This window comes from Diadema setosum, chromosome 11 (assembly GCF_964275005.1).
Source record: "Diadema setosum chromosome 11, eeDiaSeto1, whole genome shotgun sequence".
Lineage (NCBI taxonomy): Eukaryota > Metazoa > Echinodermata > Echinoidea > Diadematoida > Diadematidae > Diadema > Diadema setosum.
In genome coordinates this window covers 10,589,160-10,616,122 of record NC_092695.1, presented here as the reverse complement: position 1 = coordinate 10,616,122, position 26,963 = coordinate 10,589,160, and the positions used below count along the sequence as shown (strand labels likewise).

The 26,963-nt window shown below is 37.9% G+C and overlaps 1 protein-coding gene across 1 annotated transcript in view; it reads left to right on the top strand.

Moving 5' to 3' along the window:
• Positions 1–26,963, top strand: part of LOC140235021 (TBC1 domain family member 1-like) — a 119,240-nt gene that overhangs the window by 74,796 nt on the left and 17,481 nt on the right. Inside the window, exons 3-7 of the mRNA XM_072315060.1 lie at positions 9,092–9,190; positions 13,652–13,775; positions 24,205–24,296; positions 25,145–25,270; positions 26,830–26,934. Of these exons, the coding sequence (XP_072171161.1) occupies positions 9,092–9,190; positions 13,652–13,775; positions 24,205–24,296; positions 25,145–25,270; positions 26,830–26,934 (546 nt within the window). The remainder of the gene's footprint in view (positions 1–9,091; positions 9,191–13,651; positions 13,776–24,204; positions 24,297–25,144; positions 25,271–26,829; positions 26,935–26,963) is intronic.

The following is a 26,963-nucleotide window of genomic DNA, read 5'->3' as shown; positions in this document are numbered from 1 at the left end:
CCCCCCCGTTAGGTTCTAAGCGTTCAATACGGTGATATATCTTTCTTCATTATATCAATCACTGCTGATGGAATTACAGAATTATGTTATGACACGTTTCACTCAAAGCTTAAAAAACAAAGTTTATGCACGATACAAGTAATGGTGCATGAGTCCTATAGGCCATTGATTTTAGATGAGAAATTATGATATGCCTATAGTAGTGGTGTCATTGATTAGGAATTAATGACACGATTAAGCACTCCTTCCACTTCTAACTGTCCCCTTTGAATGTGTGTCGATCACGTGAGATCGTCATAAATTATCATTCACGTATAAGCTTACGTTCAAAGTGTACTCTTAGTTGGAGGAGACCTATAGTTACATGGTTAAAGGTGATGTCTCTTTCGCTAGAGCCGTACGTTTGGCCCGTTTTTCTTTTGCCCTTTTCTCTTTAATTGAGGTATCACTTTCGTCCAGGATAAATCACATTCTCATGTAAACAGACTCACTTGCTCTATATCCCCTGTTTTGTATCGGAGGCTTCATTGGTTTTACTGCTGGTAAATCTCACAGGCTTGTATATAGTTGTAAGAGCTCTCTGAACTGATCATTGTGATAGCAAGATTATAGAGGGAGTCATATTGGTTATGTAAATAATGGTCAAAGGTCATGTTTTAAAAGGCCACTGTTAAAGCCAGGATGGTTATAAACACTTAATTGTCATGTTTTATTTGTACGTGCCGAGGATCACTTGGACCCCGTTTACAGTGCGAGGCTCGGCCGCGTTCGGTGTAAACGCGCAAAAGGCCAAATGCGGGGCCAAAATTGGCCTCGCATTAGGCCACGCTCTGGAGGTGGTCTCGGCCGCGGCCGAGCCGCGGTCGCGCCCGGCCTTTTTCTCAGTGTAAGCGCAAACTGGGCTAAATGCGCGGCCAATTTTAGTCTGGCTTCTAAACCCTCGCCTGTACTATTTCGCTATTCAGGATATTAACCACTTCAACGTCGAAAACTAGTATAGTTTAAGGTGGTTTTGTCCTGCAAAGGATTTTCTCCTTCGACAAAGGCCTTTGCCCGAACGGCGACTTCGTCGCCACGGAATTCAGTTGGCAAAGGATCTGAAAACCAGACAATACCAAATTGCGTTTGTTTAAAAGGGTAGAGCGCCACTACGACAAAATATTGAAAGGTTCGAATCAAAAGCGCGGCCGAGCCCGGCAGTGTAAACGGACTAAATTGCGGGGCTCGGCCTCGCAATTGAGGTTGTCCTTGATTGCAGCTCGGCCGCGGCTCGGCCCAGCCCCGCACCGTAAACGGGGTCTAAGTTTATGCACTGTAAGTACTCAAAAAGTCCGTAAATCGACTTAGTCGCACACGCACAGAATTTCCACTTAGTTTGTGTGACAGAAAAACAAATGTGATCTGAATAATGTAGGCCCAAAAAAGTTCAACTAAGTATCTCATTAGAACTTCAAGGTTCTGTATTACATTCTTTTCTTTGTCGATCACGGATGACCGACATCTGATGACCCCAAGCGTATCACCTAACTCGTCTTCAGTGTGACGAGTTTCATATCTCGTTTTTATTCTTCTTTCTTTCTGGACAATTTTGTGTCGTCAATATCTCAAGAATGACATTACGAAATAACATGACATTTTCAGTCAACATGTCTCATGACAAAATCTAGCCACAATAAGGTTTTCATGACAGTTACATATCTATGACGTCATCTAGGCGCCATTTTGTGATTTTCGGACCTTGTCACATGATCGATCATAACTTCATAACTAGATGTCATTTCTGTATCATTTTCGGTGGACATGAAGTTCAGGTCACGTTCTATCTTACTTTTTAACGCTAGTTACACAGGTCATCATTACGCGCGCGTAAGCGCGCGTCAAAATTTTAAAAGGCTCAAAACGACTTCCCAATGGGAAATCTCGAAGTTTCAGACAATTTTAAGCGTTTCAAACATTTTCTCGCGTGCGCGTCCGTCCGCGCAATTTCGCGCGCAGAGCCCGTAAGCAACATGAAAATGCAATTTTTTTGACTGATTTGGATTCCTGATACTTTGAGTAATAATATCCATTGATTTCCGATCGATTACGACCTATAACAAAGGAATGCACTGGCGTCAAAGTTGAAATTCCGCGTGCGCGTCTTTCTGCAAATATAGTGAAAAAACATGTCTTTGTTTATTTCGCCATAGCTCTTTAAATCGTCCGTTGACCCTATATTTCTATTGCATATTACAAAAGTATATGAATTGTAAGTAACATTCCAAGTATCAGTATTGCCAGGAATACGCGATGACGTCATCATATCGTCATTTTAAATCAAAAAAGTGGAATTGATTTTTTTGAGGTACTGTTTCTGACATTCATTTGCTCGTATCTCTGTTGTTTAAGCTCAATATTACCCCAAATTCAGATATGTTGCACTTTGAACATTTGCCTTTCAAGGCCATGTGATGGTTTTGAAATATGATGACGTCATCATACTAGAAATTGTGATTAAATGTAAAGACTCAAAATCAGACAAGTTTACGTGTTATGTCTATGGGAGGTGATTTTTTTTTAAACCATGCATTGACTTGACAACGTTTAAGCACCTTTACCTCATCTGATTTTACTCCATTTCCTCTGAAACATAAATATGTTGTAGCTGAGACAACAAGCTTTAGTAATCATGCATTTTATGTTTTCAAATCTCCTCATCAGGTTGACAATTTTGCAATTTAAAACTGAAAATGAGAATGCAATCTGTACGGAACGATTCCCAATTTTTCTTTGCAACTGTATATTGATCGAATCCACGCTGCCACTTGTGGGAAGTTGAATAGCGCCATCACAAGTCAACACTGTCACGATAGTATTTAGATTTAAGTTTCGCACTCGATCTTCAGGACAGCCATGTGGCATAATCGGTTAGCGCGCTGGTTGTTCATAACGCCATACCGGAAGGCGAGAGGTTCGACTCCCGCAGGACTTTTATCCGTTCTTTCTTTTTTTTCTCTTTTTTTTTTCGGCAGTTCAGCTTTACTCCGATGTCATTTATCGTATTACTTTATCAAGTGTACGTAACCCGTGAACACGGCTGCTCTATTTCCCTTGTTTTGTATTGGAGTTTGGAGATTGGGTTTGCTTCATTAATTTTGTCACACTTAATGTTGTAAATTGCCCCTTGTTACAGTGTCCCGCTTGCCACCTTTCGTTTGCTCTTTCCTTTTCTCTTCATTGGTTATTGTTATACTGTAACAGGATAGGTAGGAACATGTATGTTTAAATAACTTGCAGGAATGGGAGCTGAATTGATTAACTCTAGTCCAGGTGTATGGCGTCTCGCTCATCTCTTTGAAATTCCAGGTTGTTATTGTTTGACCCAATAACGAAGTTGTAGACAGGTTATATGTTGTTATAGAGGTATCTTGTGCCACATGAATGGAAAGCATCACTGTTTAGTAGTAGTAATGAACTTTTTCATGTTGTATATGGTATAAATATTTAAGATAAATATATATATATATATATATATATATATATATATATATATATAAAAAGATTAAAGATAAATTTCACATCCAATCTTCGGTACAGCCGTGTGGCTTTATAGTCACTTAGCGCGCTGCATGGTCATTATGCACTACCTTAGGACGAGATGTTCGAGACCCGCAGGACGCTATCATTTTTTTCTCTCTCTTTCTTTGTGTTTCTTTTGGCAGTTCAGCTTTATTCCGATCGATGTCATTTATCGTATTATCTTATCAATTATACTACCCCACGACACACAGTCGCTCAAGTTCCTCTTTTTTTTTGTCGGAGGCTCTAGGTTGGATTTGCTTCATTTATCATACGTATTGTTTAAATTGCCCTTGGTACAGTGCCCCGCTTGCCACCTTTCCTTTTCCCTTTCCTTTTCTCTACGTTTGTTCCTGTTATATTGTCACAAGACAGGTCGGAAAATAATTTGCATAACTCAACTGGAGCAGGAATGGCAACTGAATGAATTAACTCTAGGCCAGGTGTATGGCGTCTCGCTCATCTCTTTGAAATTCCAGGATGTTATTGTTTGACGCAATAACGGAGTTGTAGACAGGTTTTATGTTGCTATAGAGGTATCTTGTGCCACATGAGTAGAAGGCATCACTGTTCAGTAGTAGTAATGAACTTTTTCATGTCCCTCCATGTCAATTATAGTGTGGTTTAAAGGGGTTGTGTGTCTATCTGCCAAAGAAAAGGAATAACTTATTTTCGTCATGGCTGTTTCTCTATACGTAGCCGTAGGTAATGAGTGTTGTTGGTATCTGAGCAGTGAAGAACAGAGCATCAGGCTAAAATCCCCCTTAGTTATACGCGCTAAGCGTTCAATTTGATATATCTTTCTTTATGAAGTCAATCCCTGCTAATGGAGTTACAGAATTATGTTATGACACGTTTCACTGAAAGTTTGTAAAGCAAAGTTTATGGACAAGGCAAGCAATTGTACATGAATATACCTACCATTGATTTCAGAGGGAAATTATGGTATGCATAAATGTAAGGGTATTATTGCTTTGGAATTGCTGAGACAATATGCTTGGCACGAGGGCTTCCACTTCTAATAACTGATCCCTTTGAAGATGTGTCGGTCACGGGTGATCGTCATGATTCATCTTTCACGTAGAAGCTTGCGTTCCACACTCTTGGTTCAAGAAGACTTACCATCATACTTCAAATTGTTATTAAAGGTAAAGACTCAAAATCAGACAAGTTTACGTGTTATCTCTATGGGAGGTGATTTTTTTTTTTTTATGTGCATTAACTTGACAACGTTTAAGCACCTTTATCTCAGATGATTTTGCTCCATTTCCTCTGTAACTTAAGTGTGTGGTAACTGAGACAATAAGCTGCAGTAATCATGCATGTTATTCTTTGAAATCTCCTTATTAGTTTGACAATTTTGCAGTTTAAAACTGAAAATGAGAATGGAATGTGGACAAAACGATTCCTGATTCATCTTTCACATACATAAGTTTACGTTCCTCCTTTTTTTCTCGTCGAGACGTATGGCCGAGTGGTTAAAGGCGACGTCTCAGAGACGTGAGGTTGCACACGTGCGGGTTCGAACCCCACAAGATCACGAAACAAATTACTTAGCTATTTTACTTTTTTTTTCTTCAATTTTGTATTACATATATCGTCCATGTAGAAATCACATTCGTATATAAACGCACCTATACACACACACAGACACACACACACACCATATCCCTCTTTTTTTTGTTGGAGACCATATTGCTTCGACTGCTGCAAAATTTTGCAGGCTGACTTTGTCAAACTGATCATAATATGTAATGACGACGACGAAGGTGTTGTACTTTGAACAATTGTCTTTCAAGACCACATCATTGTTTTGTACTTTGATGACGTCATCACACTGAAAATTGTGATTAAAGGCAAGGTATCAAAACCAGCCGATTATAGGTTTTATGTTTACGGCACGTATTTTTCCCAAGTTGCCAGAAATGGCATAGCGACATCAGTAGTTACAAGGCCGCATTTCCGTCTAGCAATGCAATACATGTTCACGCGGCCACGTTGGTTGAGTGGGCATTGACTTTTCTCCCTGTAATATCTACACATTTCTTTTTTGCCTTACCATTTCCGTGGATGTCCCGTGGCCGAGAGGTTAGGGAAACGGTTTTGCATGCAAACTCAATTATAACTTCAAGGTGTCTATATCACATTCTTTTCTTTGTCGATCACAGACGACCGACATCTGATAACCCCAAGCGTATCACCTAACTCGTCAGTCTGACGAGTTTCATATCTCGTTCTAGTTTTTTTCGTGGTACTAGGTTTCCCAAAAACAAACAAAAAAAACAAACAAACAGAGCTTTAAAAGATGGCTCATGTTACTAAAACATTCGCTATAACATGTTGCCAAAGCTTACTATAAGACTTATAGGTCCCTTTAAAGCCAACAAAACTACAAAAGTGCAGTGTACAATGATAATTATAAGGATTGCAAATCACAAGCTTAGTAACAGCTTGTGCCACTAAGAATCAAAGAAACGTGTATGAAATGATGCATGCTGTGTTCAGCCTCTGTACACATAGGAGGAAAAATGTCCAAAAGGATATCTGAGTAGAAATTGCTCATGCAGAAGCAAGACAGGTAAATCGCAATCCACCAGTCGCGGAGTGTTTGTGCATGAATGTTTTGTATGCAGCACATTGGCACATTACCCGAGTGTTGTATTCATGTTAGTCTGGGTCTATCAGACCCATTTATGCCATGTAGCATAATCAACAGGAGAAGCGGAAAAGTCTGATTGCTGTTGAGTTGTCAGGTGTAGTGTACACGTTATCAATACAACGGCCCTGCCAGTAGAGTGTGGAGGCTGAGCCTGAATGGCAGCAACTAGTGCAGAATAACACATCACACCTACCTCTGAAATGTCTTTCAAAGTGACTAGCAGATAAGATCTTGAAGTATAATTTTCTTTTTTCTAAATGGCCAGCCAAGACTTGCAAGCTACTGCTACCTTTGATTTACCGTAATTGTTGTAGATCTGCAATTACTGCACCCAACATTCTGGCATTCTTTAACATGATATTTAGAGCTGATGCTGTTCCTTAGGTACTGTGAATTAAGGAGATTTGTCACCCAGAAGATGTTGTTCACATGCCCACTCACAGGGAACAAAATTTAATATATCCTTTTCTTAACAGCACTGTGCTAGCAATTTGCTAATCAATATCAATTACATGGACACATTGGATACGGAATGCAGCAATTTTTTTGCTTATCAGTCTTTTAGATTATGCAATTAATGGAGACATGATTGGACATAATAATTCATGACATAGTCTTTCCCTCAGCTGTAAGGAACAATTTGGAACGATTTTAAAAATCCAAACCATTTCAATTTGAAGCAGGTAGATAGAATTCAGTTAAACATTCAGAATTGGGGAAATTGTATTGATGTGGGCAAAGGGTAAGAATGTAATTAAGTTGTGAAGTTTCACCTTTTTTATTGTATGACAAAATGATAGTGATTGGCCTCCAACTCATTTTGGCACTTGATGAGATGGTGATTTCATTGCCCTCGCATCTCCCAATGGCCTGCACGTAGATTAACACAAAATATGTTTTCTCCAATTAGAATCAAAGGAATGTGGATTATCATGACACTTTCATTTTCAAACCAAAAGGGAGAGTCATGAGACAATGACATTACTTTGCCTATGTGGTTTGCAATTACAGTTGCTGCTTCTCTAAACATACTTGGGACATTAAAATTCCAGACAGCTTTTGTATCTTTAATGAAACTTGTACTTTTCTGTGTGTTTGAGAGACTCTATTCATGATATTCAAAATAAGCATGGCTCGAGTTTTTACTCTAGGCTTTTGTAAATTGTAGTCCTTGCATGGTCTGTGGTTGTACTATTTTGCCAGGTCTTGTATATTTAATTCATTGTAGCAGAGCAATGTCCTGGTTTGCCACCTGTTCAGAACCATTTAGTTAAATTGTCTTTATCTCCACTAGACAACAGAAAATGCACTTCCATGATTGAATAACAGGGGTCAAGTCCTACATTGTGTACAAAGTGTATCAAGGCTCTCACAACATTTTATGTCTTTGGAGTGAGAGGGGGATTTTATGTATCATTGTCAATCAATCACTCACATTTTTGTTTTAACAGAACTTGACTTTTGAAAGTCTGCAGGGCTGAAATAAAACGCAAGAAGTAGTTTGTAATTTGATGTCATGTGTAAAATGTTCAGTAGTGTGTCATTCCACTGAAACTATTTTAAGGTTAATGTGAATAATACTCTATGCTTAAAAATGTTTGATTCTAGTGTAAAGTGTTAATATTCATAGTTCTGGTGATCGGTCCATCCTGACAGTCATTTACAAGTCCCACTTCATTTATAAGGATGTAACTATTGATGTGAAAATGAACATTTCAATTCCATTGCTTACATTTTTTAGTTAAAAAAAAACAACAAAAATATTATTACCATCTAACCAACAGCTCTGTTCTCTTTTTATATTTAATACTTGATACTCACACACCCATCATTTTATTCTTGAAGTCCCCTGCACAGCTGAATGATTCTGTACATTTTAGTGTTTGTGCGATATTGTAATTATCTTGTATGTTCGCTGGCAATGCAATCAGTCTGAAATCAGAGTCCCAATCAAATATATAACTGTGTCAACATAACCTGTTTGCTCGATGATCACTTCTCAGAACCGTATCATTGAAAGATTTATCTTCTGAACCAACCTGATCATATAGAAAGAGAAAGAAAACAATAGCTAACAGTATTCCTTGTAGTAGCTTGGTTACCAGCCTGTATACCTGTCTTTCATATTATGTAGATGTAAATACATTATACAGTTGCCTCGACCGTGGCTAGACAACACTTTGTCATGTATGTGCATATTATCTACTGCTTTAGGACTTAATTGGCATTGGGATGCAAAATGAAGTGGCCCAAAAAATTGTGTTAAGTAGGGCTCAAGCCACTATGCTTTGGTGCATGGAGTGCATGTAAATGATGCACATGTTCATAGCTGTCTAGCTGTGCATAACTTTGAAAGGAAAATTGCAGTGTCCTGTAAAGAAAGCAACATGTATTAGCTGTTTGGTCTTATGTTTTGTGAGTTTGTTTGCCGTTGTTATAGTGACTGTTATTTGGATTTTGGTATCAGTATGTAAGGTGGGATTGCGATGGAAGGGAAGTATCTTTAGTATACTAGTAAGCATTTTGTATGCAATGTGCAGATAACCAGGGACATGTGTATGTATTTGGTGCATAATATTATGCGTGATCTATGCCTCTCAGAAGGCAGCATGTAAATAAGACAGCCTGTTTGGTGCCTTTGAATAAATAGGGTTATGATTTGAACTCACTGGATGAACAAATGTGATTCAAATGTAGGGATCCCATCTTCAGTCAACAGTATGATTTGATAGTACCTGTTCTTCAGGAATTTCACAGGGTTATAATTTCAGCTTGTTGGATGAACAAATGTTACTCAGATGTTTGGATTGCATCTTCTGATCTTCATGTCTCCTAACTCTTCCTTCCCGTCTCCCCCTCCCCTCCCCCCTGCAGGGCATCAAACAGCCAGAGTACTTTGGCTTCATTTGCCGGGAGAAGTCCGCCAGCCTCAATTACATGTGCTATGTCTTCAAGTGCCAAAGCGAATCAGTGGTAAGTAAAGGAGCGGTGAAGGGAGCTGGGGGCCAATGACAGTCTGCAGAGAAGAAATGATATGTCATATTATATCTTTCTTTCACTCCACAGTAAAGAAATGATATTGTATAATATATCTTCTCTCTCTCTCTACAATAAAGAAATTATATTGTATACATCTTTCTCTCACTCAACAATAAAGAAATGATATTGTATATATCTTTCTCTCATTCCACAATAAAGAAATGATATTGTATATATCTTCTCTCTCATTCCACAATAAAGAAATGATATTGTATATATCTTTCTCTCACTCCACAATAAAGAAATTATATTGTATATATCTTCTCTCTCACTCCGCAGAGAAGAAATTATATGTTACATTCACTCCTCACTGTGTTTGGTCTTACATAGTGATTTTCACAAGGCCATTTGAATTTGTATTATGTGGTTTCTGATTTTCAAATATTTGTCTGCAATGCATTTTAGTCCATTTTGATATCTATTCCATGAGAGACTTGGTAAGAGAAAAACCCTATCCAACAGGTAGCAGGATGTTTAAGCACAGAGCAGTTACAATTTTTCAGGTAGGATGGAGAGAGCAAAAATTTAAAACCTATCAGCATATGTTTTAAAGGTACTTACAATACATACAGTAATGATGTACCAAGTTGATGCACATTCTAAGAAAATTATTTGTATTAATGAAGACAGGACAGGTGATATAATTAGTGTGTGAACTGCCAAACATAGAAAAAAGGTTTGGAACGCTAAAAACTAACAAACAAACAAACAAACAAACAAACAAACAAACAAAACACAGATGAAATTCCCAGACCACAACCAGACAAGACAATTAAAAAAAGAAAAAGAAAAAGTAATCAATCTTTAATGCACATGTGTCTTGGGTATGTAGTGTACCACAGGAAGCAAGCTGACTACTACAAGAGTAGTAAGGAAACTAGACATTGCAAACAAGGATGTTGAGAAAACAATGTGAAACAAAATAATATTGAAAGCGGAGATACACGTGCTGCTGCACACTTTACAGTGCATGATCTAAACATTGATTAGAGACTGCCCGAGTTATGGTGGAATATGAACTGGGCAAGGGATGTCAATGTTGTATGTTCACTCGGTCCTTGAACTTACAGTGAACCAGTTTTAAGCGACTGTTTTTTTTTAGGATGCTCTTCTCCCCCCCCCCCCCTCCTTCTCTACTCTTCCCTCCCAATCCCCCCTAGATATTGATTCTGTCTAGGGCATTTCCTATACGTTCCATATTCTTTTGTTATTTTTGCATGCGTAAAAGTCATGAAAATGTGAAAGCCTGTCCTACCTACTCTTTAATTTTGGCATGAGTGATGTATACTGACAAGGTATTGTAGCATTCACAATGAACATTGCATCATGCATCTTTGCATTCGCAATGTATTGCAAAGTTTAACGCACGCACAGACACACACATATAAATGCGCAGACAAGACTCATATGAGATGTCAGTATTTTCTCCGCAGCTCTGTAGAAAATACTGGAGGTGGCTGAAAGGGATGATAGAGTTTTGGCTGAGATGGGGCTTGAGGTTTCCAACCTCTTATGTAATATAAATGAGCAACCTCTTATGTAATATAAATGAGCATTCAATTTTAAGAGGGATTCAAAGTTTATTTGATAAAAATTGTTTCTGTAAAAAAGCGATCCTGATAAAAAAAAAAAAAATTGGGACCTGCCTTTAATTAAGATCAATCTGTTTTGTTTTGTTTTGTTTTGTTTTGTTGTTGTTGTTGTTTTGTGTTTTTTTTTTTAATATCTCAGCCATTCCAAAATCAATTTCGTCAAATAAACTTTGATTTTCTGTTTTGATTTTATGCTCTTTAATATTCCATAAGAGGTGTCTAATTGTCATGCAAAAAGTTAAATGCTGAATGCCCATCTAAACTAAAAGTATACCATCCCTTTAAATGATGACAGATGACATATCACTTTAAAGTAAGAAGAGCAAAAGGAAAGACAAGAACCAGGAACATTCGCACACAAGCTCGCTCAGTCACGATTGCTGTTTTGTACTCATTTTATTTTCGAGGGGGAGGGGAAAGGCTTTCCCAAATCAGTCCACTCACAATGTAAACAGTGCTTTAATAGTTTCATGGAAAAGACATCCAGGAAGTACTTGGCAGCTCTTTGCAAGGTTATGCAGACTATCTATTTATGGCTTGATGGTACCCTGTGCTTCTCAAATAAAAGGCTGCAATGCCATGCTTGATACTTTAGGGCTCACTGGGTGTATAGCATGGTAGGGTATACACTGCTCCTCAGGGGAAATGATCGGAAATCATACTGGTGACACTTTATCCCCTTCGCTACCCCCTAAAGAGAGCATCATTGCAGGCATCTATCAGAAGTCGTATTTTCTAGGATGTCAAATGGCGTCACCCTGCTGTTATCGTTTCTCTCCAGTGACTGAGTATATGCCTCAAATTGATGATTGAAGTCTGAAATATTTGCTAGTTTGTACAAAATGTATTCGTAATCATCCACAGTTTCTACATCCTGTCACTTGCTTCAAAGAAGACTGCTAGCTATCTGCTCCATCATATTCCCTTCAGTGAGATAGATGATTCTAAGAGATCTCTTCTTATTCTAAGAAGATTGCTATTATGATATTACATTAGAGACAGTGACTGACTTACATAAATATCAGTACACAAGAGAAGTGTTCTATATTTAATGCAGTAAAGAAAGCCTGACTGATTCATAACTGACTTCTTTTTTTCTTTTTTGGATTTGTTTACAAAGTGATTCCCCATCACATCTTAGTGTGACTTATTAGGAAAGAAAAATAGGCTTACATTTAAAGGTAATGAGATGACATCGAATTGTTCATTCCAGTGGTCAAGGAATACTTTTTGAGATTATGTAAAACTACTAACACCTACAAGATGTATGACATTCATAGACAGCTGTTCAGATGTCCAAGCAGCAGTGATATGAGAGTGAATGTGAAGAGGTCTCAGTTAAGCACAGCGAAGGACTTAAACATTGTATCTAGTGAACATTTCTGAGGTTGTTGCCTTTTTTTCTTCAAAGGAGAGAAAATTAAAAACAGGAGGACATATTTTTAGCTACCAGATCGATGATGGAAGGATGTAGCAAGAAACAAAAAAAAAAATAGTGAAAATAAAGACATCTGTTTAGGGTTAGCCTGTAGCAGTGATCGAGAAAGCCATTAGACATGTATCAAATGACATTTTGCATTCATTATCTCCTATCATTTCCACTCATCTGCCTTTTGATTGATGATTCTTTTTAAATGCCACGCTTGGTAGAAATTATAGATACTGGTATTCGTGCATTGGCGTGCAAAGTTCTGTGCACTGCTTCTAAAGGGTGCACCTCCACTCAACTGCATGGAAATGTCACATGTTTGGATTGTAGGAATACTACCCTATCTCCTCCCCCCCCCCCCCCATTACATTGCAATTCCTACACAGTCAGTCTGCCTTCCAGCATAAGCTTATAAAATTAGTTCACATCAAACCAATGCTGTATTTTGTATTCAACTTGTGCCACTGTTTCCAGCTCCTCTCTAAATGCGATCTTTCCCATCAAGGGAGTCATAGATCCTATCTAAGTTTAAATTTCTCACAATTAAACTTGTGTGAATCTCACTTTTAAAGGCAAATATGAGGACATACTTTGAATTTTGTTTAATGATGTGTCAGCATGGTTTTGGTTTTGATATTTTGCTAACAGAAGAAGCTTGGTGTGTCTTTCTAGTAAGGAAACTGTCGCAATTAAATTTACAAGCATAATGCAATGATATGAACAAATAATATTTGCAAGTGAAAACTTATTTGAGTGACAAAAGCAAATATATCTGGAGCATTGAAGTAATTGGATCAATCATTGTAATTTCTTGATAGATAGATAGATAGATAGATAGATAGATAGATAGATAGATAGATAGATAGATAGAAAGATAGAGAGAGAGATAGAGACTGATAGGTGATAAATATATAGACAGAGAGAGTGTAATAAACATAATAGATATGAAAATCCTCTCAGTGAAAATATTGAAGTGTGTGTTGTCCCCCAGGCAAGAGATGTTATTCTCATGGCCAAGTCTCTTTGCAGGGTATTTAATTAAAGCCTTTGGACACATGATAGCTTGTTTGTAAGCATTTAAGTGAGGCACTACCTTGTCTAGTGGCCACCTAAAATAGATTCAAAGACAAACAATCTTCTGCTACTCTTTCAATGGGTTGACATCAACATTATTATATCTTATTTTATTTAATTTATTTGTTCTCTAAGCTCACGTGGATAGATAGCTCTATCAGCTTCAGGCTGTTTTTCAAACTGGTTCGATCCAAGCTACAAACATTTACATTGGAATTCTTCATCACTGTCATGTCTGTGTTGGAATTGTGCTTTGTATCAAGTAACAAACTTTACTTATTTACTTTGCTTAATTTTCAGGTTGATTGTATTATGAACACACTGAGACAAGCATTCAACGCAGCCCTGCACCACAGCAAACTGCACGTAATCTGTGAAACCTGTCCCATGCACCAGCTTCACAAACTCTGCCAGGAAGTTGAAGGTGGGTTACATCCTGAACAGTGGATGTTTGTTTGTTTGTTTGTTTGTTTGTTTGTTTGCTGCATTTTTTTTTTAAGTAATTGCACCACCTGACTGATTGTATGCCTGAATTGTAAAGGTTTGATATTTGATTACATTTCTGCTGCCTTGAAGGGGATCAACCCACGCAAGGTTTCAGGCTACAGCCAGAAGGACATTGGATTGATTCAGGGATATCTTCCAACCATTCATGCTACTTAAGAAATAACTTTCAATTCTGCCACAATGCCGCTTCCAAGCAGTACATGCCATTCCCTGGAAATATGTGTGACTTCATCAGAAAAAAAAAAAAAAAATGTGTTCAAATACCAGATAAAACCAAGAAGTTTCATCTACAAAATCCACAATGTACAGTGCACTCCCATTATAAGGAACATGGGTACAGTAAAAGTTCAAATACAATGAAGTAAAATTCTGAGCTCAAAGTTGTCATGGAGATATCTTTGTGCACTTCATTTCTTCGGATTTAGTGAAATTTTAATATACATATGAAAGAAAACTGCAGGTCCCAAGGACTTCATCTTAAAGGGAATCGCCTGTAATAGCCATAGGTACATAATTTTTTCTTGCTGTAGTTCTTGTTGTGCTTTTGTTCTCTTCTTAAATTGAAAGGATGGATTGATCTTCATGTAAACTGAAGTAAATCCAAGAATGAAATTTATGATATTAAGTGAACTGTGTAGATTTGAATTTTAGGGGAAATAAACATGTCAGGAAATAAAGAATAGATTTTACATTAGCTACTTTCTTTAGTTGCTATCCCTCGTTGATATCAGCAAATGATGAGTCAGCTTCAGGTCAAGTTGTAAGCGTAGCATTGGACATATTTATTACAAACTTCTTAATTAGAATTCGATACATGTAGACAAGAAAAAGAATGAGTCTCCCCATAACCACAGTGAGCCATTTAGAGCTAAATGAGGGGTATTATAAACTGGGATGATGAGCATTCTAGTGGCATACTATGGATTCCAGAATGTACACAGGGAGACCAGATTTTGTGTCACAGGGGAACTTTCCCCAGATACAGCCGGGAGACTTCTGTAAATTTACAATGCATTGATGTATTACACATTAGATAGATTCGGGACATTTTTATGTGTCTGAATAACCGTATGTTGATACGTCGTACATAAATATCTAGTGTTTATGCATGTCTGAATGTTCTGTACCCATATGTCATGTAAGTGGGGGGGGGGAGGGGGGGGGGCTTGTTTTCAGAGCATGTCAGGGTTAAGGCAGACCACCAAACGAATCCAATTTAATGTTAAAATGCAATGTGCAAAGCCTACCCAAGTTCATGCTGCACAAGGGAGAGAAACATGCATATTCATGAGCTTCCCATGAAACATGACAGTGCTAAAGGTCTGAGGCTGCCATATGATTAGCAAATGTCGAGACGTTGTGTCTGAAAGGTCTCACATCAATGAGTTGTATCCACACGTGGTATGAATATACAATATCTTGATGTGTCTGAAAGAACTGTTTGCCACAAGCTGGATGAATATCAATTGAATACTCCTCAATGACATTCACCAAGCAAAGGCAAGACTGACCGAGGTGTAGGTTCCATTTCTTATAAAACTCTGCAAAACAGTTTCTGCTCACATGATTCACAGTTGCTATGATTGCAACTCAAATAGTAACCAATCAACTGCAAGCAATTTACCTGTTGCCATGGTAGCTGCAAATGGTATGGCATACAGTATTTGGAAATATATCATTTGAAGCTCCAATTCAGCTATGCCACACATTGCTATACATAAGTCTGTTTTCATTGCAACTGATTGACAAATTGCCCTGCATCGATGTAAATATTATTATTTACGTTGAAGCAGGGCAATTTGTCAATCAGTTGCAATGAAAGCATCTCGACGGAAGAATTTCATGAATTTGAATAAGTCTGTTTGCAAACAGAATCTCATGTCTTTGATTCCAAACTCAATAGCACTTTAATCTTCAATGTAAAATATTAATATCAGTATTCCTTACACATGGAAATCTGTCTGTCTGGAAAACTGTCTGTCTGCTGCGTTAACTCTCCTTATTGGTTGCATTTGTGTCACGTTCACACTCCCCTGAAGACAACATGCTTGCCATATGTATGTCTGTTTGGGCATGATTAATGAGTCTGATGCCGGCTGATTCATAAGTAAGTGCTGGGACTATCAAAGTATACGCCAGGGGCTGTATGTACATGTAAGCTCTTAAGTCACAAACGATCCACAGAAGAATACGATACTTAAATCTCATCGAGACCTTTGCCTCCAATTAGATGTAAGAGGTAGCAGAGATACTCTTGTGCGTTTGTTTTGCATACCAATGCAAAATCGCTAGTTTCTTCCTGTTTAATATTGATTTAAGTACTTCTCAAGGTCCTGAGTGTAATGAGTAATCTTGAACATGGATGATCTTACTGTTGGCTGGTAAATGATGCATTATGTTCTGCGAGTCCCTGCATGAAAACGGAAATGATATTCCCAGCAATATATGATTTTATACAACGTCCAAGTAGATCCTTGTAATTTGATTGGAGGATTGTTGGTGACGTGATATTAAATAAGTACTCCACTCAACGCGCCGTGCAATTTTGGTTCTATTTTTGCGTGCAACTTGGTTCGATTTTTTCGTTCTATTCCACGGTTCGAGAAATTGTACGGTACTGCATGTACTGTGTGTTGCATATTGGGGCTCGCATGCAGCTAGCGCAGGTACGTGTGCGGTACATGCATGCGCGTACACTATGCCTACGTAGTGCTAGTGTACGTGTATGAGCGCTAGTATAACTGTGACCTGTATGCTACACTGATTGCACAAGCCAGAAAGAGAATCGCAGTGGATCCACATGTAAGTATGGCTATATTTTTCATACATATATAGACTTCTAGGCCTACTTAAACCAAAAAGATCTACTTGGACGTTGTATAAATCAAATAGTGTATGGTCTTTACTCGTGCAATGGAACGAGATTTCGCACTCGGTGAAAGATGAGGCGCACTATTCAACTCGGCTTCGCCTCGTTGAATAGAGCGCCTCTATCTTTCACCTCGTGCGAAATCTCGTACCATTGCACTCGTGACCATTCACTATTTGAATACCATTTGCCATTCCATTAAATCTGTTATACTAGTATCTAATTTGATTCCATGAAGACATGGCCTTCCTTTTCCATAATGCAGTAATTACATTATCTGAAGTATGCATTTAAAGAAGGGAAAGCTCTTAAGGCTTGTGAACTTTTACTTTACTTGACTTTTACTTGATAAGTACTGTAAAACCAGAGACATTTGCAGTATGAAACTTTCTTGAATTGGAGCTGGCAGCCTTTTTCGTGGCATGAAACTTTCACGAATGGCCATCACAGGCATTTAATGCATTGTGTAGACAAACACTTCTGCATGCATTCTGCTGTTGCGAATCTTGACTTCTCGTGTAATGAATGAATTTTCATGCTTGCAAACATTCTGGTTTTGTAGTCCTAGATTATTATGAGCACATACGTATGTGTATGCAATGTGTATTCATACACTCAGATATACAGGCATTAGACATGCATTTAGGAGGAAGTTAAACATTGAAATTGTGCCAGATGACAGGGAAAGAGAACAGAAGAGAAAGAAAAGAGAAGATGATAGAGAATGAAAATGAAAATGAAAATGTGTACTGTAAAACATGATATATTCGCGGCATGAATTTTTCGCGAATTGGAGCCAACGGCCTTTTTTGCGGCATGAAATTTTCGCAAACTGCCACTGGCATTCAATGCATATAGTGTAGACAAGAACTGTCGCGTGCATTTTAATTTCGCAAATCTTGGCGCTCGTGAAATTCGTGAAATTAAAATGCACACGAACATTCCTCGTTTTACAGTATGTGTTAGTGGTAGAGATAGGGGGGACAGCGAAAGAGGGAGAGTTGAGTGAAATTTCTGTCTGAGGTGCTAATGTTTGTGCAAAGCTGATGTAGTCATATCCCATTGGTGCTATTCTCTAGGTATGAGAGCGACATGAATGATGGCTGTGTATTTGGAAGGAGCATGATACCATCTCGCAGAATGTGCAATAGATTCATTCACATGTAGACGTTGAGGAGGTCAATCTTAATAGGCTGAGACAGTACCAGGACCATACTGATAGATAAGGTTAGAATTTGCGTATGCGGTGGAACCCAGATTTAGGGCCCAGATTTTATAGGGTGATGGTATTGGTACAACGTCCTCCTTGTTGCCAACTTTTCTCAATCAACACATTCAGTCATCTCAGCAATGTACAGTTGAGTCACCTAGAAGCGAGAGCAGGCCTGGGATGAGATGGGCAAAGTAAGCATTGTATCACATACTGCTTGAATGGTGTAAAACCTCTCCTCAGAGCAATGGGGACAGACATTCTAGTGTGACAAAATGGAGGAAAATGTGCATTGCTCTTGCGAGGTGCATTAATAGTTTTGGTGCGTCCCCACTGATGGTAGAACTCATTTAAATGACATTCCACTGTTAAAAGCAAAATGAGGATAAAATTTAACTTAGTATCATCCAAATGCACAAGTCTGATATTAGCTGTGATATTGTAGGGTTTGTATGGTGGTGAGAACAATGTTCTATTCCTTTCTTTACATTTTCTGCCAAAAAACTTGAGCATTATCCCATCAGTAGGGTTGAGATTAAGAATTTGTTTGTATTGTTGCATTTTTGTGTGTGTTCTGTCGTAAGAAATATGAAAATAAATTGAAATAGAAATATTATTTGATAGATGTTTCATTGGTGACAAAGTGAATAAGAACTTAAGTTTACTACTTAAGAGCTAGGTCTACCCCTTGATAAGTAATAATACTTAATTTTCTGAAATCGTATTCGGACTGGTGCCATTTAAGCTTGTTTAAAAAGAATAGTTTGCAGTCACCAAGGACAGATAATACAACTTTTACTCCTTTTTTTTGGGGGGGGGGGGGGGAGGGGGAAAGCAACCCCAAAGCCTCTTCATAAAAAAGATGCATCTACAACTTTTGAGGTTTACTTGATATAAAACTTAAGCAACTGAAGTGAATTTTATGTAGTTGTAATGTAGTAAATGTCATGTTTCTTCCTTGATTTTCTGGCAAATTAACATTCTAATCAAGCTCAATGGAACACTGGCTGTGAAGATCCCTTTCCAATGTCTCACATTAATACAAATGACAGAAATGTACAATACATGACATTTGAGAAATATTAAGACTCACCACAAAGTGGAAATGTATGTCATAACTGATATCCGCTTCCAGGATGGATACTGCGTTGTACGATCCCATTAAATGGGGAGAGCACTGTGAAAGACCTTAACTGTAACATCAAGGCAGCTGACTGATGACGTAGGTAAATTCACCTCTCATGGATGACAGATTCCAAGACTCCTTGCCAAGAAAAGACACTGTCCTATAGGTCAGCCAAACAAACAGGGGCACAAGACTACGTAGATGTATCCGAAGGCACACCTTTCATCGTGCCCCCAATGCTCACTGTTATAGAAGTTTAAAGTCCCAATTGGAGTTTGGTTATGGAAGAGTGTTAAAGGGATGGTATAGTTTTAGTTGAGATTGGGGATTCAGATTTTATCTTTGCGAGATAATTAAAAACCAGTTAATATGAATTATTAAAAAGCATATGATTCTATTAAAGAGGTATTCAAAGATTATCTTATAAAAATCTGTTTTGAAATGGCTGAGGTATCCAAAAACAAAGTAAATCAAAATGTTCATAATATTCACTAATAAAAGGTGGGTCCCATCTTTATTAGGACCTCTTCATTTCTAGATATCTCAGCCATTTCAAAAACCAATTTTCCTCAAATAAAGGTAGAATTCCTCTTAGATCTGTATGCTCTTTCCTTTTTCACGAGAGGTTTCTCATTATCTCACAAAAAAAAAAAAAAAAACGTTGGAAACCTGAAGCCCCATCTCGAACAGAACTATACTATCCCTTTAAGAGCTGTCTTAATCCTGTATGAAATGACTGTTGATGCTAATTCTGATTACCACTGATATTAAATAAAACTGTCAAAGACAAAAGGGAGCTCTTAAAGATAGGTTTAAAAAAAAAAGGTCCATTGTGAAAAAAATCCATGTGGGGCTAGAAATGGTGAATGCATATGATATGTTTATGATATTATTCTCAAAATTGTTTCCAGAATATGTACCGGTATTGCCTAAATATTTGTGTGCATGAACAAGTCATGAAACCTGATGTCTGCTTTTAAGCAGTTATGAAATATTAGATAAGCATTACCTTTGTTTTCTTGTATGGTGTCTCAAAAACCACATAATGCTGTCTCCAGGCATATATTTTCATTACTTTTCTCTGCCGATAACAAGGGCATGTACAGAATGGCATAAGTAGTGCACTGAAGGTTGATCAAGCATCCTACTTCTCAATTCTGCAAGCAATCTGACTTTCAAATGCAACAGGTTTGAAATAGTGCAGGGAAAACTTATAGGCTCATATCATACAGTCAGTATTCAATGAAACTTTTTTTTTGTTGTAAGATATCTAATGAAACTTGATTCTCTACTCCTCATAACAAGGACATCTAAAGAATGGCATAAGTAGTGCACCAAAGGTAGATCAAGCATCCTACTTCTGCAACTAAGGAATGTGACTTTCAAACATGACAGGCTTTAAACTGTGTAGGGAAAACTCATGGGTTCATTCCATCAGTATTTTAATAATGAAACTTGATTTCATCGAAGAAATTGTTCTTAACATTAAGACTCATTGGCTCTTTCATTTCAGTTAGTATTTAATGAAACTTGATTTCTTATAATTACCTGAAATTACAAATATACTTGGTGGAGTACTCAGTCAAGAGTCTGTTTCTTAGATGCCTTTGAAGAAAGATGGAGCATCCAATGTGGGGACATTACAGCATTGTCTGAACATGATCACATGTATTATTGATTAAGGGATGATTCCCTTTAAGCCGGCGGGCAGGCTGCCAGCTGATGAAATAGTAATAACTTCACAATTGTATATTGTGCCCCATATTCTCAAGGATTCTTATTAATCAAATGGCCTTGCTTGCGGAATCCTTACTCAATCTCCTGTTCTCCCCCACCCCCCCCCCCAATCTGTCTATATATCTGTCTGTCTGTCTGTCTATCTACTGTACCCTTTTGATTGATTGATTGATTAACTGACTTTATTTAATCACGGATAAGAGCCTGCTTTCAGCTGTTAGCTGGTTTTCAGCAAGGCTGTGAACATTGACAAAAAGCGTATGTTTACTAACAGATTAACAATAAATTAAATATAGTCAGAAACATGTAACATTAAAGGTATACACTATGAACAAAAGATATGAAAATGAGAATGGAATAAAATGAATAACATATAGAAACATAAAAAGGCAATCATTATGTCACACTGCAAATAGATAAAGAGGTTTCAAAATGGTGGCTGAACATTAACGAGACACGGGTGGTCAAATGAAATGGCTGACTTGTCTGGGAGAAATTATTTGAACATACAAAAATTAGCACTTGCATATAAATTGAACATAAATTGTTACAATCATATAGCTCTTTCCTTTATTTCTGTTATAAATGATTCGATAACATGGAAGTCTCAGTCTTCCATATTTAGGTTTCTGTTCTTGCTTTTCCATGGAATGTTTGGTTTCCTGTTCATCAAGACATTGCATCCGTCTTCAGACGTGATTTTCTCCTCCCGACATAGTAACCTCATCTTTCTTTAACAGGACCCATTGTGTCTGCCTGCCTCCCATCCATCTCCATCCCACGCCTCATCGCCGTGGCGATGAGCGACTCCGTACCTCGTTAGAAATTTAATCCCCACTCCATTCCTCGTGGCTGATCCCGAATGGTGTGTTTGCCCCCGTTGTCGTCCGTATGGATTTGCGCATTTGTTTGTTTTGGTTTGGTGCTTTCATATAATTATATTCTAAAGTTCAATCTTCTGCAGTGTAAACACGGGGGAATTAATTCACTCCCTCTCTATCTCTCTGTCTTTTCTTTCTCCCCCCCCCCCCCCTGTGTTTTTTTGGCAGCCGGCAGTGGAGTAACCAATTTAGGCTCAGTATATCTAATTTTACCTTGACCTCCCGCTTCAGTTGATGTGGAGAGGCGCTTGTTTACAGCGGTTAGCCCATCCAAGTGGGAACTGCCATTTCTAAGCAATCAGAGTCTGTATCCATATGCATCAGAGTACTATCCATTTATTTATTTTTCTATTTTTTGATCCATTAACTCGTCTGCTGGCAACTTAAAGGGCCAAAATCACAAACAGACGATACAGGTCAGTGCATTGATTTGTTAGGGGTGTGGAAAACAGACATTGTTTAAGTGTTAATATTGCCATTCTGCTCTACTTCAGTGCTGATCCACATGTGGTCAGTATGATGTCAGCAAACTTGTTGCATTTTTTTTTTAGACCTAGAGAATACTTTAGCATAGACATTTGTGTGTAAAGATGTTAGCTAATTTATGCAAAAATTTCATAAACCAAGAGGTTATCAAATACTTCATTGTAGATATGTGTAAATATAGAATGCCCTTAATACATACCACTGCACCACATGACATGATCATGCATTCATTGCAATATATATATATATATATATATATATATATATATATATATATATATATTCATCCTATATTATGTGCATACATTTATATCCAGAGGCACCAATAGAAACCTGGGGTTTTTGTGTTGTTGTTTTTTTAAGTTTTTAGTCAGGAATATTCATTTTATGTCAACAGATTCCTGCAACTGCATGCATATTGTGTCATGTACTGTACATGATATTTATTTTTTGCAGTTCTACTGATATTTTTAAATTCACTGTGACAATTATTTTATTATTTCATTTTAAAAACAAGTCCTTATGCAGTAAAAAGGAATCAATAAATAGAGAGAGACAGACACAACTCATTTTTAGTGATCATGAATTCAGTAATTGTGATAATGTCGTACATTTGTAACCCTGTTTTGCAAAATATATCCTGTTAAAATAGAATGTTTTCTTGTATGTGACTATCCTGACAATTCTAGCGGTAAAAGCATTGATGCTGCATTGTGATTGCCATTTTGTATTCCCTCCAACATTCCTGTTGACTCACAGTAAACACAATGTTCAGTAAGAAACCACTAAGTCCACATCTACTGCAGATGACAAATAGGGTCTCCTCATTGAACGAATCAGTCTTGTATCACAATGAAAGAATATACAGTTCGTGCTTAGTGGTCACCTGCCAGATGTAAACTGCATTTGTTCCCATAAAATTGTACACAGCACATCCATCCCAGGGCTTTGAGGCACTATGTATTTCTTGTGAAATGCTTATGGTAATGCTGTAAACAAGACCACCTGTCCATAATGTCGTACCCCCCCCCCCTCCCCCCCCCCCCCCCCCGTACCCTCAGATAATGAGTTTTTGTGTCTGTACCTCTTGTTTCAGAAGTAAAAATAAGTACCCATTTCAGAAAAATCACAGGTCTCGAATATCACTCTGCTGTCTGATACAGTAAGAGACACTTGGGACTCCTTGCCTGTAACAGCTGCTCCCAAAGAGAAAAACCAAAAGACATGCAAAAATCTATAAAGGCAGACTCTTTGATTTGTCGTTTTCCCTTTCCCCTCCCCCCCCCATTCTCTCCCTTACCTTCTCTCTTTCTTTTCTCTTTCCCCTCTACCCTCTCTCTACTCTTGCTGTCTTTCTCTCTCTTTAACTCTCTATTTTTGTGTCCCTTAAAGGAAAAGTCCACCTTCATATACACGTGGATTGAGTGAATGCAGCAATATTTGTAGAACACATCAGTGAAAGTTTGGGGGAAATCGGACAATCCGTTCAAAAGTTATGAATTTTTAAAGTATCTGCTCAGTTACTGCTGGATGAGAAGACTACTAGAGTGTATGATGTCACATGCATACAACGTTATAAGGAAAATATAAAGAGAATTTCACAAAATGTTACCTTTTGAAAAAAAGTGCACATTTCCTCAACTCGTCACTGACGTATGTTAAGGGTAATATTATTCCCCTTGCCTTCTGAAAGAGGGAAGTCAAGTGTTCTTTTATTATGCGAGACAAGTGAAAATATCTTGAATTTTCCTTATACTTGCTTTATATAGTTGTACACACGTGACATCACAAGCTGTAGTAGTCTTCTCATCCAGCAGTGACTAAGCAGAAACTTAGAAAATTCATAACTTTTAAACGGATTGTCCAATTTTCCTCAAACTCTTGCTTATGTGTTCTATTAATATTGCTGCATTTACTCAATCCACATGTCTATGAAGGTGAACTTGTCCTTTAAGGGAATAGTCACATGATAATATTTCTTGACCACTCTTCTCACTCTGTTTTTTTTTTCTCTCTTTCCCTGATTATTTCAAGCAGGTCAAAGTGAGACACAAGTCTGGCACACCCTCACCCAGCACATCGCATCCCTGGGGATCACCTCCTCTAATGCCTTCACTCTTGAGATGAAAGTGAGTGCTCAGCAGTGCCTGCTTTCTTTATCACCATGTATGCCCTATTATATTTTTGAGATGTTTTTGCAAATATTGAGATGATTTTCACCACTTGACACAGGTCAAATGATTTTTTTTTCCAAAATATCCAACCCTCAAATTATGATCCAAATGGGTTACTGTAAATTGCATAAAGCTTACTTAGTTTTCTTCGGAAGCGGGAGAATACTTATTTCGTATTCCGTCCTTGTTCTTGATAGAAAATACAACCACTGGAGATGTCGTGTTGTAACTCCCAATTTGAGAAGTATCTGGCATTTCTCACAGTATATCATCATGTAGTTAGTGATAGAAGCATGCTCACTTGAAATCCTTCAAAAAAAAAAAAAAAAAAAGCTGGTTTTTATAATTTCTCACGGCTTCTCTACCCTGCTGCTTTGGATGACTATAACTTCATGTGAATGAGCTGTGAAGACAATCGGTATGTTATTCAAGAAATAAAGAAAAACAAAATGCATGTCCCAACCACTGCTGAGAGTGCCGGTGAGTGAAAGAGAGATAGAAAAAATCTGAGTCTGTCTTTGTTTGCCTCAATCCCCGTTGCATGAGCTGATGATAAATACTAGTTATAGGGCTAATTGAGGAGAGTATTACGATATATGGTCCCAAGGAGGGCAATATATTGATGTTCTTCCCCTCCCCAATCCCACCCAGCTGACAAGCCATTCAGTGTCATCATTATATATTGCTAACCTGTGAGATATACTATAGAGGGGAATGATGTGCGATATTTTGGCTTATTTTGTGCTGTATATTGGTAAATTGGATTGCCTGATACAATTTGTCATGTGACTCGCCTCCCACAGAACTGTCAGGTGGCCACGCAGCAAGAGCAGAACCACCTCGCCATGATGTTTCTCATGAAGGTGTGTGAGCAGCAGCAGCAGACACACGTTCACATCAGTGACAGCAGCCATCACAGTGGAGAAAAGGTAAGAATGGTACAGCAAGTAAAAGATAATATCGAGGGGGGAGGGGAATGAATGAGGGGAGACAGTATAAAACATGCATGAGCACGGTGATGAATGGAATACTAGTAGATAAGTAACGGTATGCTGCCTCAATGTATTGATGGATAGATATCTGCCTAGATTGATCCTTGCATTCACATACATTCATGCATATATGCGCAGAGACAAGAGACTTGTGTGCAAATGTTCTTACACCTCTGGATATTTTCCCCCTCGGGACATCTTATTGAGCTATTCGTGTAACTTGTTCCTGTGGAATAGTGATTTCAGTGCCAGTGCCCGAATCCTGCTCAATGTACTGTTGCTGGATGCAGAGAGCAAGCTTCAGGCAAAACTTTCTGGCTGTCAGGAGCTATCATTGTTGCAAGGATATACTTTAGATTTGGATGTGCTACAGCATTCTGTATTCAACTAGACCAAAAGCACATTCACAATTTGAAACTATTGTGTATTACAAATCATAGACAGGGTATAAGAGTATTGTTTGTTTGTTTTTCACTATTATTATCATAAGCTGTTGAGGCACAGCATTTACATACTGAAAAAGGAATATAAATTCTTCACCGTATTATACTAATGCATTTTAGTCATCAGTAGATATATATATAAAGCTATTAGGCTGAAGAAGACATCAGAATTTTTTGTGGCATGTTTTCCACTGAATCTACTTGCAGCTAGTATCAGTTTTATGTTTGGGCAATATTAACATATTTACATCACTGTGGATATATACAACATCCGACATGAGATGTTGTTTTCCAATCCTCTGATCTTATGCAATATAGGCATATTCAGTAGTGAATTCTGAGGCATTGCCATTTCAGTCATGCAATTTGACGGGGATTTAAATCTTGCCAGAATTTGATATTAAATTAATAATGATATTCACTGAGTGGTAACAAAGACAATATTTGCTATGAAAGATTTTCATCACTTTTCTCCCTCTGTACAAATGAAATTGTACGGTTGCAAACGCTGATCTATATTTTATCAGACATGTTAGAAGAAGGAATTAGAGGGAATGAAAGCTGTAATCTAGTCTATATTTTAACAAACATGTCAGGAAAAGAAACCAGTGGAAATCAAACTTGCCATCTACTGCTCCATGACAGGTGTGATTCCCACTGGTTCCTTTTCCTGACATGTTTGTTGAAATATAGATCAGCAGTTGCAATCTTACAATTTCATTTGTACGGAGGGAGACGTGATAAAAATCTCTCATAACACATCCTCGCCCCTCTGCTTTAATGATATCTTGCCCTCATAGGCAATATTCTCAAACAAGGCAACGCTTGCCTATTAGCAAGTTCTGTTTTGCTTGTTTGTTAATTTGGCTCTTGCCAACAAGAATGTGCGTACAGAAAATCTCCAGTCACAAAGAAGATCTCAAAGGCTGGCTTTGTATATTGTACATCTTGATCAATTTTCACTATGGAGGTTTGGCGTGATAGAAAAAAGGTTTCAAGTGAGTCTGTGTAAGAGACTAACACCCACACCTTGATACCTCTCTCACCTTACAGGACACCCTGAAATCAGACCCAGGCAGACAAGGTGGATCCAAGCTGGAGTCCCTGAAGAAAGCCAAGAAGTCTCTGGCCAGTTCGTTTGAAAACCTCTTGTCAAGGGTGAGCTTTCGTAATTACTGGTAATCCCT